This window comes from Lucilia cuprina, chromosome 5 (genome assembly GCF_022045245.1).
Source record: "Lucilia cuprina isolate Lc7/37 chromosome 5, ASM2204524v1, whole genome shotgun sequence".
Taxonomy (NCBI): domain Eukaryota; kingdom Metazoa; phylum Arthropoda; class Insecta; order Diptera; family Calliphoridae; genus Lucilia; species Lucilia cuprina.
This window is the reverse complement of record NC_060953.1, coordinates 50,151,269-50,171,024: the sequence shown is the minus strand read 5'-3', so window position 1 is coordinate 50,171,024 and position 19,756 is coordinate 50,151,269. Positions and strand designations below refer to the sequence as shown.

General features: G+C 28.6%; 1 protein-coding gene across 1 annotated transcript in view; it reads left to right on the top strand.

Annotated features, from left to right (window-relative positions):
• Window positions 1-19,756, top strand: part of LOC111680397 (dynein axonemal heavy chain 3) — a 110,243-nt gene that overhangs the window by 71,906 nt on the left and 18,581 nt on the right. Inside the window, exons 35-45 of the mRNA XM_046952533.1 lie at window positions 408-533; window positions 1,136-1,296; window positions 4,844-5,086; window positions 5,212-5,331; window positions 5,464-6,009; window positions 6,068-6,379; window positions 6,506-6,653; window positions 10,393-10,603; window positions 10,722-10,856; window positions 15,628-15,800; window positions 19,020-19,187. Of these exons, the coding sequence (XP_046808489.1) occupies window positions 408-533; window positions 1,136-1,296; window positions 4,844-5,086; window positions 5,212-5,331; window positions 5,464-6,009; window positions 6,068-6,379; window positions 6,506-6,653; window positions 10,393-10,603; window positions 10,722-10,856; window positions 15,628-15,800; window positions 19,020-19,187 (2,343 nt within the window). The remainder of the gene's footprint in view (window positions 1-407; window positions 534-1,135; window positions 1,297-4,843; window positions 5,087-5,211; window positions 5,332-5,463; window positions 6,010-6,067; window positions 6,380-6,505; window positions 6,654-10,392; window positions 10,604-10,721; window positions 10,857-15,627; window positions 15,801-19,019; window positions 19,188-19,756) is intronic.

The following is a 19,756-nucleotide window of genomic DNA, read 5'->3' as shown; positions in this document are numbered from 1 at the left end:
GTTAGTTAGTTAGTTAGTTAGTTAGTTAGTTAGTTAGTTAGTTAGTAAGTTAGTTAGTTAGTTAGTTAGTTAGTTAGTTAGTTAGTTAGTTAGTTAGTTAGTTAGTTACTTATTTAGTAAGTTAGTAAGTTAGTAAGTTAGTTAGTTAGTTAATTAATTAATTAGTAATTAAGTCACTATTTTTCGTTCCTTCGGCTTCACTACTTCAAATACAAACCATTTCAACATTACATGTTGCGTATACGTGATATTCCTGGTATTTACCAAAAATTAATTGTGAACATTTTTTTTCCTTACTCGTTCCGTATACGTTATAATTATAAAATCTCCTGATAACAAAAAATGTCGCTCATACGACTCACAATCAACATCTACTCTTTAATCTTCCCTTTTTCCTATATTTGCAGGCAACCGATGAGGGCTACATAGAGGACATAAATGGCATTTTAAATTGTGGTGATTTACCAAATCTTTATCAATTAGAGGATAAAGCAGCGATTATGGAAAATATGATTAATATTGCTAAACAATTGGTAAGTGATTTGCACATTTTTAGTTAACAAAATAGAAAAAAAATATGTATAAAATTGTAGAATGTATATCACAGACTAAATGTAAAAAACGTATTTATAAAATGAAACTAAAATTCAATTTATTTTATTTCCGGCAAATCAAAATTTCATTGACATGCTGAACTACTTATTTACGTATGCTCTAATGCATTGTGATTTCCTAATTTTGTGTGGTAACGACAATAATAACAACAACTGCTACAATACCAACTCTATGCCAACTACTACTGCACTACATCCTGTCGTTTATGCAACATTACAATACAACTACTGCTGATGATACTTATGGATGATACTTGTATTATTGCTGATGATGCTGCTGATGATTATGATTATGATTATAACTTATAATATTTACTGCTGTGTGGTATTTGTGTGTATGTGTGTGGGTGTTTAATACTGATGCATTGTTTTTGATGTTCCACAAATTATAACATCATTATACATCAAATCATTTAATATTCAATTGTACATCATAATAATGATTTACATTTATATTTCTTCTCCGTCTCTCGTTCACTACAATGATTACTTTTAACACTTAAATTGCTGAAATACTTAAGGGTAAAAATATTGATCCTTTACCAAGTGAAATGTATTCGTTTTTCATTGAGCGTATACGAGAACAATTGCATGTTGCATTGGCATTTTCACCCATCGGCGAATCGTTTAAAGAACGTATACGTATGTATCCATCATTGATAAACTGTTGCACAATCGATTGGTAAGTGGTACTACTTCTGCCTCTTGGCAACTACATTTATTTGAATGTATATTGTTATTTTTTTAATTTATTGGATAAGTTTGTCTTTATCTTACTTATTGAACTATAAGACTGCTATTATTTTTATGTTCATTTTAATACTTTATAATTATTTCTTGCTATTTAAAGACCTTACGAATCTCTTGAAACTATAAGGCATTTTTTAGGTTTAATGATATATCTGCTAATTTCTCTGTAGTTTTTCTAAAAGGTTTTCAAATATAATTTGTTCTTTCCTCCTCAAAAAAAAAATTAAACAAAATATAAACATTTTTATTTTTAGATTTCATTGTATGTCTTGTGCAAATTACTTGTTAACAACAAAAAATAATATGATTTTAGTATTTTTTCACAAACATTTTAACTATATTTACAACATTTCCTCTTATGTAGAATCAGAAGAGAAAAAAAATATAGTAAAAAATGAAACTACTGACATCTCAAATAAAAAATCAGGAAAATATTATGAAGAAAATTCTTGTTCCTTCCTGTTTAGTAGTTTTTTTATGTCAACTTTGTACTCGTATCCTGCATGAATGACATCAGTAGTTCAGTGTAGGGTTTTTTTTATAGAATATTTTAAAATTTTCGTTTATCAAATTTGTTTTAAATAATACTAATAAATGCAGAAATCGTTCGACCACATGATACCCTACACCAGTGAGTATGTTAACAATGTGGTTAACTTTTTAATAATACAGCATTTAAAGAGATTTTTTAAAGCGATGGTTATAAATTTAAATTTTATAAATTTTGTTTGTTATTTATTTAGAATTTTATTGTGATAAATTGACTTACAAGTAATTTTCAGAAGAAGAGTTTAGAGTCTAGAGTCAAATGAGGCCCAATCATTATAAAAATTTATCTTCAAATCAAAATGTAACCTGTAGCGTACGCAGAAGGTTTAAATAGAAATAAAGAAAGACGGACATAGCTAAATCGACTTAGAAAGTTATTTTGCACCGATTGGTATACTTTAAGATGAGCGTAGGACCAATATTTTTGAGCATTACAAACAGCAGCACAAAAGCACAATAGCCTCTTCACTACAGTGTTGTAAGGAATAAGTAAAAAGGAATAAAAGATCATTTATATTTAATTAATACTATAGAAACATCAAATTGTTTACAAATACAAGAATATGTTTGGCAGTAACTATTATAAAAGTTTTTTTTTATAAGAAAAAATGCATCAATATGATTTTGACGAAATCTGACAAAATATTCGCATTCGTAAGAAGATTGTTATTCCATTTTCAAAATATTATATTTCGGCCCTACGGATTTCTGAACTAGATCCAAATCTTCAATATCCTTTCGAGAAGATTTTTCCAGAATTATAACAAAATAACTTATTCTACTCGGAATGTTGGCAAATAAAAGAGTCTTTACCAGGGCAATATTTTAAACACAATAAATGTGTTACTGAGCAATTCTGCATTCATAAATGTTATCACGAAATGTTTGAGTTGATTTAACAGTGTTCTAAAGCGGAAGTGAGAAACGATTATTTTATTAAAGTGGCGCAATTTATAATTTATGTACCAAAACTTTTATCGTAAAAGGTACTTCTTACGGATTGAAATTATTTTGAGCTTTTTTATCTCCCGATTAATTTATTGATTACTCTCTGATTACTCGGAACAGAGAGGTCTATTAAATAGTACATTGCTTAATCTATCAACTAATTACCTTAAACCAGTGGTGCTCAAACACATACTACCATAGACAACCATAGTTTTATTTGTGTTGGTAAAGCAGCAGAGAACAGAATTCAATTTAAAATAAAAGTATACTAAAAAAAATGACTACAAACTATAAATGCTAACTGTCAAATATTTATTAGGGATTTTGACAGCCAGCGTATATCAAAGTCTATATATAAAAAACTCTCTCATGTTCTCCTATATTAATTCGGCTTTATCAAAATTTTGTTTTTGAATCTCTGTGTGTATTTTAAAAACGACTCGCACAGAGTTGATTTTGTTTTTATGTTGAGAGCAAACCAAACGATATTGCTCATTATAAAAAGAAAAAGAATCAAACCTATAGTGTATGTGTATCAACTTAGCATCAGCAGAATTTTCTTACCCTATCACGTGTGCTATGAAATGGCAAAAAAGAGCTCCTCTGCCTAAAACGCTAGTCATTTTAACTTATCTATAGAGTAGCCTTTGTTTAATTTATTGTATAGTGAAACAGTTTAGTAACTAGTCTTGTGGCTAGTTTAGTATAGACTAATTACTAGTCCTTGAGAGTACAGTGACTAGTATAGTGATTAGTGCTGTAACTAGTTTATTAATTACCCTAATGACTACTCTAGTGACTGGTCTAGTGACTGGTGTAGTGACTGGTCTACTGAGTAGCTTATTAATTGTAGTCTAGAAACCAGTTTTATGACTAGTCCTGTGACTAGTCTAGTGATCAATCCAGTGTCTAGTCAACGACTAGCTGATTAGTTGAGTAGCATTTTAACTATTCCATAGACATTGGCCAGCTTTTTGAGTAGCCTTTTTTTTTGACTTGCCATTTAACTATAGAATACTCTATTAATTAATCTATGGACAGATCTATTCCTGGATTAATCTATTGCAGATGGACTAGTCTAGTTTATTGATAAGTGTTTTGACTAGTAGATTAAGTAATCTATATTATGCACTTGCATCCTTACCGAAGGACTCTTCTATGAATAATTTTATTGACTAATTTTGTTATTTAGTTAATTATTAGACGACTTCATCTATTGATATTCTAAGGCAGACGCAAATTCACGGAGGCGAAAAGAGGTGAACTCTAAACCCCAAAAATTATGAACTCCACAAATACAAAATATAAAAATTAGAAAAATAGAAAAAATAAGTAAACAAAACAAAATTTACAACAATCAACACCCCTCCCCCCAACTCGAGCTAGAACCGTAGTTAGTCCAAGGACTACTACTATTCACTATTGTATTGACTATTGTAAGAACATTTGTCCCCTTTAATCTCTGAATCATAAAAACTTAATGAAAAATTTCGAACATTTAAACGTAACCCATCAGTTCGACAAAGAGACAATGCATTTGAAAAAGACATTGACTAACACTAACATCTAACCACCTGGTTGAATTTAATTTGTATTTTGCCACTTAAGCTTTTTGTTTGTCTCTTCATTATCTATGGGGTGACGATTGACTTGTGTTTTGAATGAAAGCAATCAATAATAATTAAAGTTATTTGATATTTATTATTTTAAACAATGAACTATGATTGTAACTAATTAACAATTAACCCACTTATATTGCACATCATATTTAACAAATTATTACAAAATCTTTTAAGTTGCAATGTTCATATCAATACGTCCTTGTTAAGTTTTTTTTTCTATTTGGTCCCTTTTGGTTTGCTAAAATCTTCTTTAACACACACACACACAAAATCTAATTCAGATGTACACGCACACATACATATGTATAACTCTAAAATATGTATGTCTGGCTGTATGTATTATTTCCTTTTTAATACAAGGTACATGCCATGGCCGGTAGACGCTTTAGAACGTGTTGCAGAATATTTTATTAGCTCAATGAAATTGGGTCAAACACAAGAAACAGAAGATGCGGATGCCAATAAGTCACTTGAATCGTATGAATCGAAAGAAAGTAGAAAAAGTTTAGAGGAAGTACAAGAAATTGTATTGAGTGATTTGGAAAAGGAATTGGTAAAATGTGTAATGCATTTTAATCAATCCGTTGTCGGTGCAAGTGAAAAGTAAGTTGGAAACATAAAATGAAATTACTCAACTCATCTACAAACAGATGAAATAAAATTTCATTTCACTTTTTTTTTTTTTTTGTTTATTGCTGCACCATTTGCTGCTACTGATGATTTTGCAGATGTTTCACAGAATTAGGTAGAAGAAATTATGTGACACCCTCTTCATATTTAGAAATGTTAAAGGCATTTCGTACCTTTTACATACGAAAACTTGAGGAGATAACGAAATTACGAGATAGGTAAGCAAGACAGCAAGCAAGCAAGCAGAGTTCGAGTGGACACAACACACAATAGTATTTATTGACTCTTAATCAAAAACATGCTCAAATAAATTTCACTTAACGATAATAAACGTAAACGTTTTCCTTTAGATATACAACTGGTTTGGAAAAATTAGATTTTGCTGCTGGTCAAGTGGGTGAAATGCAATCAAATTTATATGAATTGCAGCCTAAATTAAAGGTACTCTCCGAGGAAACGGAAAGGATAATGGTGAATATTGAACGCGAAACGGCAGAGGCGGAAAAGAAAAAGGAAGTGGTAGGAGCTGATGAGGCAGCAGCCAATGAAGCAGCTGCTGCTGCTCAAGCTATTAAAGATGATTGCGAAAGTGATTTAGCGGAGGCTATACCAGCCCTGGAGGCAGCCTTAGATGCTTTAAATACTCTCAAACCGGCAGATATATTTGTGGTGAAATCCATGAAAAATCCTCCTTATGGTGTTAAATTGGTACTGGAGGCTGTGTGTGTTATCAAAGGTTTAAAACCAGATCGTAAACCAGATGCTTCGGGCAGAATGGTAGAAGATTACTGGGGTGCTTCGTTGCGCATGGTCAGTGATATGAAATTTTTAGAATCTCTAAAAACTTTCGACAAGGATAATATACCACCAGCTATAATCAAGAAAATACGAGAAAAGTATGCTGTCAATTTAAAAAAGATAATCTTTTAAGTTTTAAAATAATTGTGTATTTAGATATGTAGCCGATCGTGATTTTGTGCCCGAGAAAATCAAATCCGCTTCTACCGCCTGTGAGGGTTTATGTCATTGGGTTCGTGCCATGGATGTCTATGATAAAGTGGCTCGCATTGTTATGCCCAAAAAAGCTGCCTTAGCAGAGGCTGAAAATGATTTGGCTTCCCAAATGGAAAAACTTAATTCCAAACGAGCAGAGCTGCAGGTGATTTTGGATAAATTGCAAAAGCTAAATGATTTCTTTGCGGAAAAATCACGACAGAAAAAAGGTTTAGAAGATGAAATTGAAAATTGTGAAAAGAAATTGAACAGGTAATTAATAAAGCCAATGATCCATGATTATTAAACTCAAATAATTGTGAAATTTTCTCTTATAAAATACTTTTTAAATTTCCTTCAATTTTTCTCTTTTTCTTTTATTTTTATTTTTTCTCACAGAGCTGAAAAACTATTGGGCGGCTTGGGTGGCGAAAAGACACGTTGGTCGGAGACAGCTCATAATCTTCATAAGTCTATAAGTAACATTGTAGGCGATGTTCTTTTAGCCGGTGGCTGCACAGCATATTTGGGATTTTTTCCAACAGAGGTAAGTGGCTAATGGCAATTTGACAAGTTGTGAGAAACGAAATTAAATTTCGTAGTGAAGAAAAAAAATGGTTGCATGTCAACACTATAAATTGTTTTTGAAGAGTTTAAGAAAGAAGATATTTATTTTTTGTATCCTTTACTTTTACACAGTGAAAAGCAAAATTGTATTTTAATTGAGAAACAAACTTTCAGTTGAAAATCTATACAGAAAACATGTCTCAATGAGACAAATTTTCTTTACAGAAAACATGCCTAAATGAGATACATTTTCTATACAGAAAACATGTCTAAATGAGACACATTTTCTATACAGAAAACTTGTCTGAATGAGACATACTTTCTATACAGAAAACATGTCTAAATGAGATACATTTTCTATACAGAAAACATGTCTAAATGAGACACATTTTCTATACAGAAAACTTGTCTGAATGAGACACATTTTCTATACAGAAAACTTGTCTGAATGAGACATACTTTTTATACAGAAAACATGTCTCAATGAGACACATTTTCTATACAGAGAACATGTCTCAATGAGACACATTTTCTATACAGAAAACATGTTTCAATGAGACACATTTCCTATACAGAAAACTTGTTTCAATGAGACACATTTCCTATACAGAAAACATGTCTCAATGAGACACATTTTCTATACAGAAAACATGTCTAAATGAGACACATTTTCTATACAGAAAACATGTCTAAATGAGACACATTTTCTATACAGAAAACTTGTCTGAATGAGACACATTTTCTATACAGAAAACATGTCTCAATGAGACACATTTTCTATACAGAAAACATGTCTCAATGAGACACATTTTCTATACAGAAAACATGTCTCAATGAGACACATTTTCTATACAGAAAACATGTCTCAATGAGACACATTTTCTATACAGAAAACATGTCTCAATGAGACACATTTTCTATACAGAAAACATGTCTCAATGAGACACATTTTCTATACAGAAAACATGTCTCAATGAGACACATTTTCTATACAGAAAACATGTCTCAATGAGACACATTTTCTATACAGAAAACATGTCTCAATGAGACACATTTTCTATACAGAAAACATGTCTCAATGAGACACATTTTCTATACAGAAAACATGTCTCAATGAGACACATTTTCTATACAGAAAACATGTCTCAATGAGACACATTTTCTATACAGAAAACATGTCTCAATGAGACACATTTTCTATACAGAAAACATGTCTCAATGAGACACATTTTCTATACAGAAAACATGTCTCAATGAGACACATTTTCTATAGAGAAAACATGTCTCAATGAGACACATTTTCTATAGAGAAAACATGTCTCAATGAGACACATTTTCTATAGAGAAAACATGTCTCAATGAGACACATTTTCTATAGAGAAAACATGTCTCAATGAGACACATTTTCTATAGAGAAAACATGTCTCAATGAGACACATTTTCTATAGAGAAAACATGTCTCAATGAGACACATTTTCTATAGAGAAAACATGTCTCAATGAGACACATTTTCTATAGAGAAAACATGTCTCAATGAGACACATTTTCTATAGAGAAAACATGTCTCAATGAGACACATTTTCTATACAGAAAACATGTCTCAATGAGACACATTTTCTATACAGAAAACATGTCTCAATGAGACACATTTTCTATACAGAAAACATGTCTCAATGAGACACATTTTCTATACAGAAAACATGTCTCAATGAGACACATTTTCTATACAGCAAACATGTCTCAATGAGACACATTCTCTCTACAGAAAACATGTGTCTATGAGATACAATAAAATACATTCTTAATAGTTACTTAAATTATAAAATCCTACAAAGTAACTAAGCCTTCATTTGAAATTCCTTGCAGTCACAAGTTTTTTCTTCAAACAAATAATACAAATTCAATTTGTTAACTCAAAATCATGTCCACAACCATCTCCATATAAAAGCTTTTATGACAATATCATATTCCGAAAAAAATGATATTTTTTCACTGGCAGCTATATTGCCAATTAGTTGATACGAGACGGTCTAAAACTGTTGCACTATTGTTGCTATTTTTTTCCTATTGTCAATGCTTTCTCGAAAAAATGTAGAAATACAAATCCTTTAGCCTAGTACTAAGTCATACACGGATACTAGCAACGTTTTTGTAACATTTGTCTAAACTCTTTTGTTTCTAAACTAACATTGATCTGATTTTCCCCTTTTTTTATTTTTTTTTATTTTTTTTTTTGTTGAAAGACTCGCTTTTGTTTTTATATCCTTTTACGTTCGTTTGTTTGTTATTCGATATCATGTTCGCAAACATTGCCACCACCTACAATGCGGCTATTGGGTAGCTGGTTTTAATCCACAGTTATATTTTGTCTTGTCAATCAAATTGAAATTAATTACTGTCACGTATACGGTTGCAGGCGGTAAATTGGTATAAAATATCTAAAGTGAAGCTTTAGACTTATCTAGTAACATAACTTTTTCAGGACAATATATACTTTTTAATTGTAAAAAATGTTTCCAATTTACTATTTAATATCAGTAGCATCTCAGCAAGATCTCTTATTCAAATCCGTTATCTGTAGAGAAAGTTTGTTTCAACAATGCGATAGGTCTTTTGAACCGAAAATATGTCTTATTGAAATATCCTGTCTTACGTTTTATTTGAGTAAATTATACGTTTCATTGAGACAGCTTTCCTTTACGGAAAATGTGTCTCATTCAGACAGCTTTGCTATATACAAAACGTGTATCTTTGAGACTTTTTTTCTAAACAGAAAACGTATCTTTGAGACAGATTTTTTATATAGAAAACGTGTACCATTGATATAGATTTTTTATATAGAAAACGTGTCTCATATAGAAAATGAGTCTCATTGAGACTGCTTTTCTATAAAGAAAATGGATCTCATTGAGACTGCTTTTCTATATAGAAAATGTGTCTCATTGAGACTGCTTTTCTATATAGAAAATGTGTCTCATTGAGACTGCTTTTCTATATAGAAAATGTGTCTCATTGAGACTGCTTTTCTATATAGAAAATGTGTCTCATTGAGACTGCTTTTCTATATAGAAAATGTGTCTCATTGAGACTGCTTTTCTATATAGAAAATGTGTCTCATTGAGACTGCTTTTCTATATAGAAAATGTGTCTCATTGAGACTGCTTTTCTATATAGAAAATGTGTCTCATTGAGACTGCTTTTCTATATAGAAAATGTTTCTCATTAAGACAGCTTTTCTCTATAGAAAATGTGTCTCATTAAAACAGCTTTTCTCTATAGAAAATGTGTCTCATTAAGACAGCGTTTCTTTATAAAATGGGTGTCTCATTGAGACAGCTTTTCTATAAAGAAAATATGTCTCATTGAGACAGCATTTTTATATAGAAAATTAGTCTCGTTTTACAGCTTTTCTATATAGAAAATGTGTCTCATTGAGACTGCTTTTCTATACAGAAAATGTGTCTCATTGAGACTGCTTTTCTATATCGAAAATGTGTCTCATTGAGACTGCTTTTCTATAGAGAAAATATGTTTCATTGGGCCAGTTTATTGTAGAGAAAATGTATCTTACTAATACATCTTTTCATTTTAGGAAATGAGTCTCATAGAAAACGACCCCATTAGCAGAGTTTTTATATAAAATGTATTTTATATAGTTAGGTTTTCTATAGTGAAACAGTTTGTGATTGAAATGAGAAAAACCTATTTTTTATTTACAGTATCGTGTTAATATTCTCGAGGAATGGAATGAAGTATGTCGACAACGTAAAATACCCTGTTCCGAGAAATTCTCATTAGCCAATACTCTGGGCAATCCTATGCAAATACGAGCTTGGTCTTTAGCAGGTTTACCAGCTGATAATTTTTCTGTAGAAAATGCCATCATAGTAGCTAATTCTAATCGCTATTCCCTATTAATAGATCCACAAGGTAAGTTAAAATTTAAATTTAAACATTAATTGTTAGCAAATAATTTAAAAATTAATAATAAATTACTTATTTATTTTTGCACCCTTGATTTCATTTAATTCATACAAAAAAACTAAAGTTCAAGCCAACAAGTGGATTAAAAATATGGAAAAGAAAAATGACCTTAAAGTTATAAAACAAAGCGATGCCAATTATATGCAAATACTTGAATTGGCAATTACGTATGGTAATCCAGTATTGATTGAAAATGTTGGTAAGTACTTTCATAAAGTATAATGCTACATATAAACATATTTAAATATTGTTATAAGTATTTATTTTATCTTTTGTGTAAAAAACCAATAGATAAAAATAACAAAATCAATATAAATTGCTTAATTTCAGTTAGTTTTGTGTGTGTAAAGAAAACACACAGACAAAGCTACAAGACAATGATGAAAACTTCAGACTGCATATATAACATTTTTCCTTTTTTCAAATAATACTCATAGCATGATACTATTTGGTTCTTTAATATTATAATCATTTGCTTAAAAAAATGTTAGTTATGTCTATGTAACATTTCACCGCCTCTTTATTTGCTTAAATATTTAATGATAAGTATTTCTTTATTTGTTTATCACTCTTAAATGTTAAATGGGTAGTAATATTTGTACAGGCCCCCAAAAAAATAATTTGGCTACAAATAGAAAAGACAAAAAATATTTTTTTCTCTTCCTTATTGTGTAGACAAGTGGTATTATGATTATTTTTATTCTTATTAATATTATTGTAGAAATAAAATTTTTGTTGTTGTTTCCTAACAGCTAATTCCCATTAAAAGTAATGTTTGTTTTGTGTACTTTTTGTTTCCTCCTAGTGATATAAAAAAGTATTTCTTGAGGACCATTATAGTGTTTCATTCTTTTCATTTAAATATCTCTCCGAAATTAGAATTAACCCTTGCAATGGCAAATTTTTGAGCATTATGTTGAGCACAGTCTTTGAACGATAGTCTAGTCTATAGTTCTAGTCTTTATACTAGTTTATGGTTTATACTCAAGTTATAGTCTATGGTGTAGTCTGTGATCCATAGTTATAGTTTATAGTATTGTATAAGGTCTATAGTCTAGTCAAGTCTATATTGTAGTCTATATTCTAGTATATAGTCTAGTCTAAAGTCTACCTATTCTAGTCTAGTGTGGTGTTGTGTAGTCTAGTCTATGATATATTGTCTAAACTATAGTCTTGTTTATGATTCATAATTCAATTACAGTCTAATCTATAGTCTAGTCTATAGTCTAGTTTATAGTCTAGTCTATAGTCTAGTCTACAGTCTAGAGTATAGTCTAGTCTATAGTCTAATCTATAGTCTAGTTTATAGTCTAGTCTATAGTCTGGTCTATAGTCTAGTCTATAGTCGAGTCTATAGTCTAGTTTATAGTCTAGTCCATAGTCTAGTCCATAGTCTAGTCCATAGTCTAGTCCATAGTCTAGTCTATAGTCTAGTCTATAGTCTAGTCTATAGTCTAGTCTATAGTCTGGTCTATAGTCTAGTCTATAGTCTGGTCTATAGTCTAGTCTATAGTCTAGTCTATAGTCTAGTCTATAGTATAGTCTATAGTCTAGTCTATAGTCTAGTCTATAGTCTAGTCTATAGTCTAGTCTATAGTCTAGTCTATAGTATAGTCTATAGTCTAGTCTATAGTGTAGTCTATAGTCTAGTCTATAGTCTAGTCTATAGTCTAGTCTATAGTCTAGTCTATAGTCTAGTCTATTCTATAGTCTAGTCTATAGTCTAGTCTATAGTCTAGACTATATCCTAGACTATAGACTAGACTATAGCCTAGACTATAGTCTAGTCTAGAGTCTAGTCTATAGTCTAGGCTATAGTCTAGTCTATAGTCTAGGATATAGTCTAGGATATAGTCTAGTCTATAGTCTAGGATATAGTCTAGTCTATAGTCTAGACTATAGTCTTGTCTATAGTCTAGACTATAGTCTAGTCTATAGTCTAGACTACGTCTAGTCTACGACGAAAGAACAAATGGTATTAAAAAACACCAGATAACGGTTGGAGCGCCCCAGGGATCGGTACTAGAACCGTTCCTTTGGAACGTCCTAAACATGGAGATATTCGGACGATACCTTGGTTATTATACAACCATCTACTGAGCTTTTACAAATAGAGGGAATTACAGTCTAAGGCGTTGTAAAAATTTGCTTAAAGAAAAAGGCATAGAGCTTGCAGTCGCAAAAACAGAAGCGATACTGGTGACAAATAAAAGAAAAATTGCCCTCTTAAAACTATATCTTAAAAACATAGACATACAACTTAAACGAAACCTATGTTATCTGGGAGTGCAACTTGATGATAGATTGAAATACACTCAACACATAAAGAATATAAGAAACAAACCATTACGAACTGCGAAATGTCTAATCCGAATTATGCCAAATTTTGGAGGTCCTATGTCAGAAATTAAGAAGCTGATAAACTGCGTCATGCATTCGCCTCTACTCTATGCAGCGCAAACTTTTGCCTCGACGTTAAGCTCAAAATTTAGAACAAATGAAATACAAAAGCCTGAAAGAATAAGTACATTACGGGCTATATCGGCCTAATCATGGATACTCTAACCATCTCCATGTCTCTCAAATGCCATTTTAACAAGCCAAATACCCATTTGTTATTATCTCTCGAATTTCGTTCTTAACATTTATCATTATCAATTATCTTAAAAATATACACATGTACGCTGAAATCTCCACCTACAGTTCAACTTTTGAAAAGTAGGATTAAAATCCATTAGGCCAGATAAAATTCTAGAAATTATGTAAAACCATGGCAAAAAGCGGGTTAATACTTGTTGGTTTGAACGATTTCAATACTTTTGAAATGTTTCGTTACAAGTATCGTTACTAAATTGTGAAGTTGAATGGATGATGAGCGTGATTATGTTTATTTTGATAAAATTTTACTTTTTTTTCGTTTTTATTAAAATGTTTTTTTTTATATTTCTTTATTCAACATTTATGTATTCGCCTTCGTTTGCGTTTAATGTGGAGTTCAAGTGTTTTGGATTTATTTTGTCTATGATGGTACTTGAAAAATTTTAACTGTCCATGGCACGTTCAGTCAGTCATTCGCTTATTGGTTGTATGTACCATTTATTGCTGTAGATGGTTGTATGTTTATATCTATGTAGAATGTTTGACGTTTAGCCATCCGTCTGTCTTTTGAGTTTTTCTTCAATGACCATTTATTGTCTAGTTAGAATTAGTACTTATTTCGTTACCAATGATTTTTTATTTTTCATTTCTTTTTTCTTCAAAGATTTTTTTGTTGCTATATCTTTTGCATGGTTTTATGAATGATTTCAGCCATTTACATTTACTAACTTTCAAAGATTAATGACATAATGAAATGAACCATAAATGATGATACGAGTATGTATGTAACTTGAAATGTTTGTTAACAAACGCATACATACACATATTTAGAAATTGATACTGATTTTTTTCTCTTTTTAGATAAAAGATAAAATTTAATGATAAAATGCTTATTAGCCCGACATTAGACAAGATTTTTTTTGAAACTTTATATGATTTGAAATTTCTAATTTCCTTTTTACTTCTTCTTCATTCCCAGTTTTTCTATTGAGTTTGTCACTTTTGTAAGTAATTAGCAGATATCATGTGTTAATGTTGTTTCTTTGTTATTAAAGTTTAATTTGAATTGGGAATCTTTAAATGCGCTTAAAAATGTTTTGATTTGTTTGCGTTGTAATTTAAAAGTCATAAAATTTAATAATTTTGATTGCTTGTTAAATTTGAAGAATCTCTTAAGTGTTTTTGGTTTCCTTAGTTTTGTAAAATTCTTGTTACAGCACTTAACAATGTAATGATATTTGTTTTATTCAATGACTTCAAAATTAGTTCAACTTTAGATGAAATTAGTAGTTTGTGAAGATGATTATACAGAAATTAGAATAATTATACACTCGATTGAATACGTTTATCAACTTACTTCTCATACAGAATCAAGTCTATAAGCTAGTATATTATTTAGTCTATAGTTTCGCCTATCGTCTAGCGTATAGTCTACTCTGTAGTATAGTCTATAGTATAAAGTCTAGTCTATGTTGTAGTCTATAGTCTAGTCTATAGTCTAGTCAATAGTCTAGTCTATAGTCTAGTCTATAGTCTAGTCTATAGTCTAGTCTATAGTCTAGTCTATAGTCTAGTCTATAGTCTAGTCTATAGTCTAGTCTATAGTCTAGTCTATAGTCTAGTCTATAGTCTAGTCTATAGTCTAGTCTATAGTCTAGTCTATAGTCTAGTCTATAGTCTAGTCTTTGGTCTAGTCTATAGTCTAGTCTTTGGTCTAGTCTATAGTCTAGCCTATAGTCTAGTCTGTGGTCTAGTCTATATTCTAGTCTATAGTCTAGTATATAGTCTAGTCTATAGTCTAGTCTATAGTCTATAGTCTAGTCTATACGTCTAGTCTATACGTCTAGTCTATACGTCTAGTCTATACGTCTATAGTCTATTGGGTAGTCCAGTATATAGTTTTTATAGTGATTAGGTCTGAAATTACAAATCGATATTTGCCAAGTCTATTACTTTTCTATTTGATCAATGCCTCCATTGTTCAGTGCTGATTGAATATTTGTTCTGCATATGACAACTTGTCTCAGCTGTCTTTCGTTTGAAACTATTAACTTTAACTGCACTTTTAACACATTCAGAGTGAAAACTATTTAGAGTAGTAGTTACTGTATTGCCTTAAATCTAATCTTAATTTTCACTTTGAATATCAATTGCTTCCAAGAAAATTTCCTTATTCATTAAGAAATATAAGAGAATTAATTTCCCAAAGGAATTATTTCCTCAATTGTATAATCGAAAGAATTTCGTTGGTAAAATTTAAGCAATTTATATTTATCATAATTTCTTTATAATTTCATCATACTAATTGTATATATTTCTATATCTAATGCCAATTTGTTTTCCTTTCACATCTGCAAAACTCTCAATAATAGGTGAACGTTTGGATTCAAATTTAACGCCAATTTTAGAAAAGAATGTAATTAAGCATAAAGGTGGCTACTTTATCAAGAGCGGAGATCAAATGATTGAATATAATAGTAATTTTCGTTTATACATAACAACTTGTCTAAGGAATCCTCATTATCCGCCAGAAATTATGGTTATGGTAAGTGTTGACGATGATAACACCAACAAGGAATATCGAAATCAATATATTAACATTTTTCAACACACACATATATATACATATAATATACACCTAAACTTAAGCTCTAACATAAAAATAGACACCAAATAAACTTGATTTTTTTTCCTGCAGCAAACCACGATATATTTACATAAAAACGAACTGAAACTAAAATGCAGCGAATAAAAAACTGCCAGGAAAATGAAATAAATGGGGTGTTGAGTGGGGTTGGGGTTAAAAGAAACAATAGCGATGACGTGGATGGTGATGATGATGATGACGTTGTTTTCTTCTTGTTTTTGTTATTTTTGGTTTGTGTATTTTTTAGTGTTGCTTGATGGTAAAGTCGAAATGAATGTAACCATCAAATGAATTTCAAATGAAATGATATCAATTCAATGATTGTAATAAAACGAATAAAACAGTTTGCACGGTTGGCAAAGTGAATACTAAAACAACAAAAAAACCTTAGAATGGGATACTAAAAAAACCTTTACATTTACATACATTTTGTAGCAGATGATGAAAGAAAGTAGATATTTCTTTTTTTGTTCTTTCTCACACTACTGATTTTTTTCTTTTGCCTCATCTTATTTTATTCAACATTTCTCTGTATGTCAGATTGTTTTCGTTGAATCGTTGTGTTTTTTGCAAATATGCAAATTTTTTTGTTTTAGAACCAAAAAAAAATAAAAACATAACCATTATTCTTTAGTTATTCATATACGTATTGTTGAGAACAAGAGGAATAAAGAAAAACAATTTAAAAAAATACTTCATCTGGCGTTATACGATATCAGATACACTCTACGAAATTTTCGAAAATGTCACTCTTTATGGACTATTTTTAAAAAAATTTAAATTTTTTTTTCAATTGGAGAAATATTTAAAGTTTTTATAAAAAATTAAAAAAAAATTATAATAAAATCTTCGAAAAATTTTGAAAAAAAAAATATTGAAAAATATTTATGTTAATAGATTACTTTACAGAAAAACTCAATGTTTTTATTAAGCGATATTAAAAAACTTATCCTTTTTTTATAAAATTTTGTAAATTTTTGCAAAAGAAATTAAAAAATATTTACTTTATTTAGAAGATATTTACAAATTTCTCTTTTTTATTAAATTTTTTCAAAAATATGTATTTATTATTTTTCTTTCACATTTTTCGAAAATATTTTCTTCTCATCGAAAATATTTAACTTTTCTTTAGAAAATTTTGAAAATTTTACCATTATATAGAAAATGTTCTAACAGTTTGTTTATAAGATTTATTTGATAATTTTTAATATTGTATAAATAATGTCTCTTTTTATAGAAATAATTTAAATTTTTTTTTTTTCTTTTTTCTAAACATTTTTAAAAATCTAAGATTTATTTAATTTTTTTATAAACAAATTTTCATTCTATTTAATTTCTCTCTTCTCTATAGAAAACTTTCTATAATTGAAACAATTTAGAAAAATAAAACATTTTGATTTCAATTTTCTATAGAAAATTTTTAAAGATTTCTATTTTCTGTTGAAAATTTTAGAAAAATTCTATCTCGTATAGAAAAGTTAAGAAATTTAAGTTTTCTATAAAGAATTTATAATTTTCATTTGGTTTAGAAAAATTTTCTATTTTCCAAAAAATATCTTATATTTTCTATAAAAAATATTGAAAATTTACATTTTTTTATAGAACATTTTGGCAAAAGTATATAGTTTTAAGAAAAATCTTTAAAATTTCTATTTTTTATAGAAAAAATTACAAATTTTCTATATAATATAAATTTTAGAAGATTTCTCTTTTCTATAGTAAAATTTTATAAATCTATTTTGCCTACAAATTTTTTTGTTAATTTCTATTGTAAATATCTATACAATTTTTGGAAATTTTCAAATATTTCCCATAGAAAAATTAAAAATATTTTTCTATAAAATAATTTTGAAAATTTCCTTTTTTCTATAGAAAAATTTCTAAACAATTCTTGAAAATTCCTATTTTTGATTTCAAATAGAAAAATTGAAAAGATTCTAAAACTTTTAGAAAATTTCTGAGTAAAATTTTAGAAAATTTCTATTTTCTATAGAATAATTTTGAAAATTTCTATATTTTAAGAAAAATTTTGAAAATTTCTATAGACAAATTTTGAAAATTTCTATAGAAAAATTTTGAAAATTTCTCTAGAATATTTTAGAAAATTTATATTTTCTATAGAAAAAAATTGAAAATTTCTGTAGAGAATTTTTGAAACGTTAACGATTTTTTTCTCTTTTTTAAGATATTTTTTAATAGAATGTGTTTTTCTCCTATTTTTTTTTATTCAAAATATTTCCCTTTTTGGAAAATTTTTCAAAATGTTTTCTTTTTTAAACAACAATTTCCAAAATTTAAATCTTTTATAGAAAATTTTAGATAATTTTTTTATAAAAACTTTTGTTATAAAAAATTTGTTTATAGAAAATTCTTGAATATTAAGTTTTTAGATCGAAAATTTCTCCTTTTTTATACAAATTTTTGAAACATTTTTTAACTAATTTTTTTTAATTTATTTTTGCAACAAACGCATAGACAAGTTAAGTATTTTTCACATTTCACACAAGTGTAAGAGAATATTTATATTTATTTAGAAATATCTAAAAAGGGTATACACTTAAAGGATGTTTCAAAGGTCAAACTGTTGATTTTTTACATTAAAGGACATTTACATAATTTATTAAATTTACTTTTAACCTCTATAGAATTTGTCAACTTTGTCAAAATCATACAAAAATATTAACCCCACATTTTGCTATACCCTTTTCATCAACCATTTTCCACTTTATTTTATGTGACCACATTTCATATCAAATTGTAATAAGTTTTGTTTTTTTTTCTAAATTTTTTCATTTCTTTTTTTTTTAACGTTGTGTTGATGTTAGCATTTCTTTGGTTTTCTGGTTTATATAAGTAAGAAAAATGTTGAAACAAAACTGAATAGCAAACTTATTTTACACACCTCCCTTCTTATTCAACCAAAATACACAACTCACATATATTACAATATAAACAAATTTATTTTTTGTTATATTATTTACATACCCCTACATAAACTGTTTTTATATCTCTATTTTACAATCTTTGTCTATTTTCAAATATTTCAAAATATTTCCTTCCCTTCTTTTCAAAATTTTTGAATGTATATGATGTTGCCATGGTATAACTACCGAACAGGTAACCGTAATAAATTTTATGATTACGGAACAAGGTTTACGTGAACAACTGTTGGCTACTGTTGTGGCTCATGAACGTCCCGATCTACAGGAGAAAAAGGAACAATTGATTATTGAGTCGGCAAAAAATCGCGATGCTTTGTATACAATTGAATCAAAAATATTGGAGGTAAGCACGTTTTATAACACTAACACATGGTATATATACATTTGATTATTTTTTTATTATTTAAGCTTTTACAATTGTTTTTTTAAGTATTTCATTGCATTTTTTTGTGTTTTATAAGTTCATTTCAAATTCAATTATTGTTTTCTCTATTGTACTCTTGTGTAAAAGTATTGTTATTATATAAAATACATGTGTTATAAAAAAAGTATGATAAGTTATTTAAAATATTCTTCAAAGCTGTGCTAATATAAATTTTATTTGAAAAAAAAAAAAAAATTATTTGAGAAAAAAACAATGCATGACTCGAAACTAACAAATAAAATCTAAAAAATAAAATCTTACTTTTAATCTTAAGCAACATCTTATTAAACATATCATGACAGGTTCATGAAACAAAATTTGTTCATTTAACAGCTTTTTAATCAGTTCAAGTTCATCTTTTCTTGCACTAATTATTTAGAACCTTTAAATATAATTATCGCTTCACCCTCGTGAATGATTTTTGAGTTTTATATTCATTATGTATAGAAGTTTTTCGCATGTTTTAGTATTTGTTTTTTTTTTTTTTT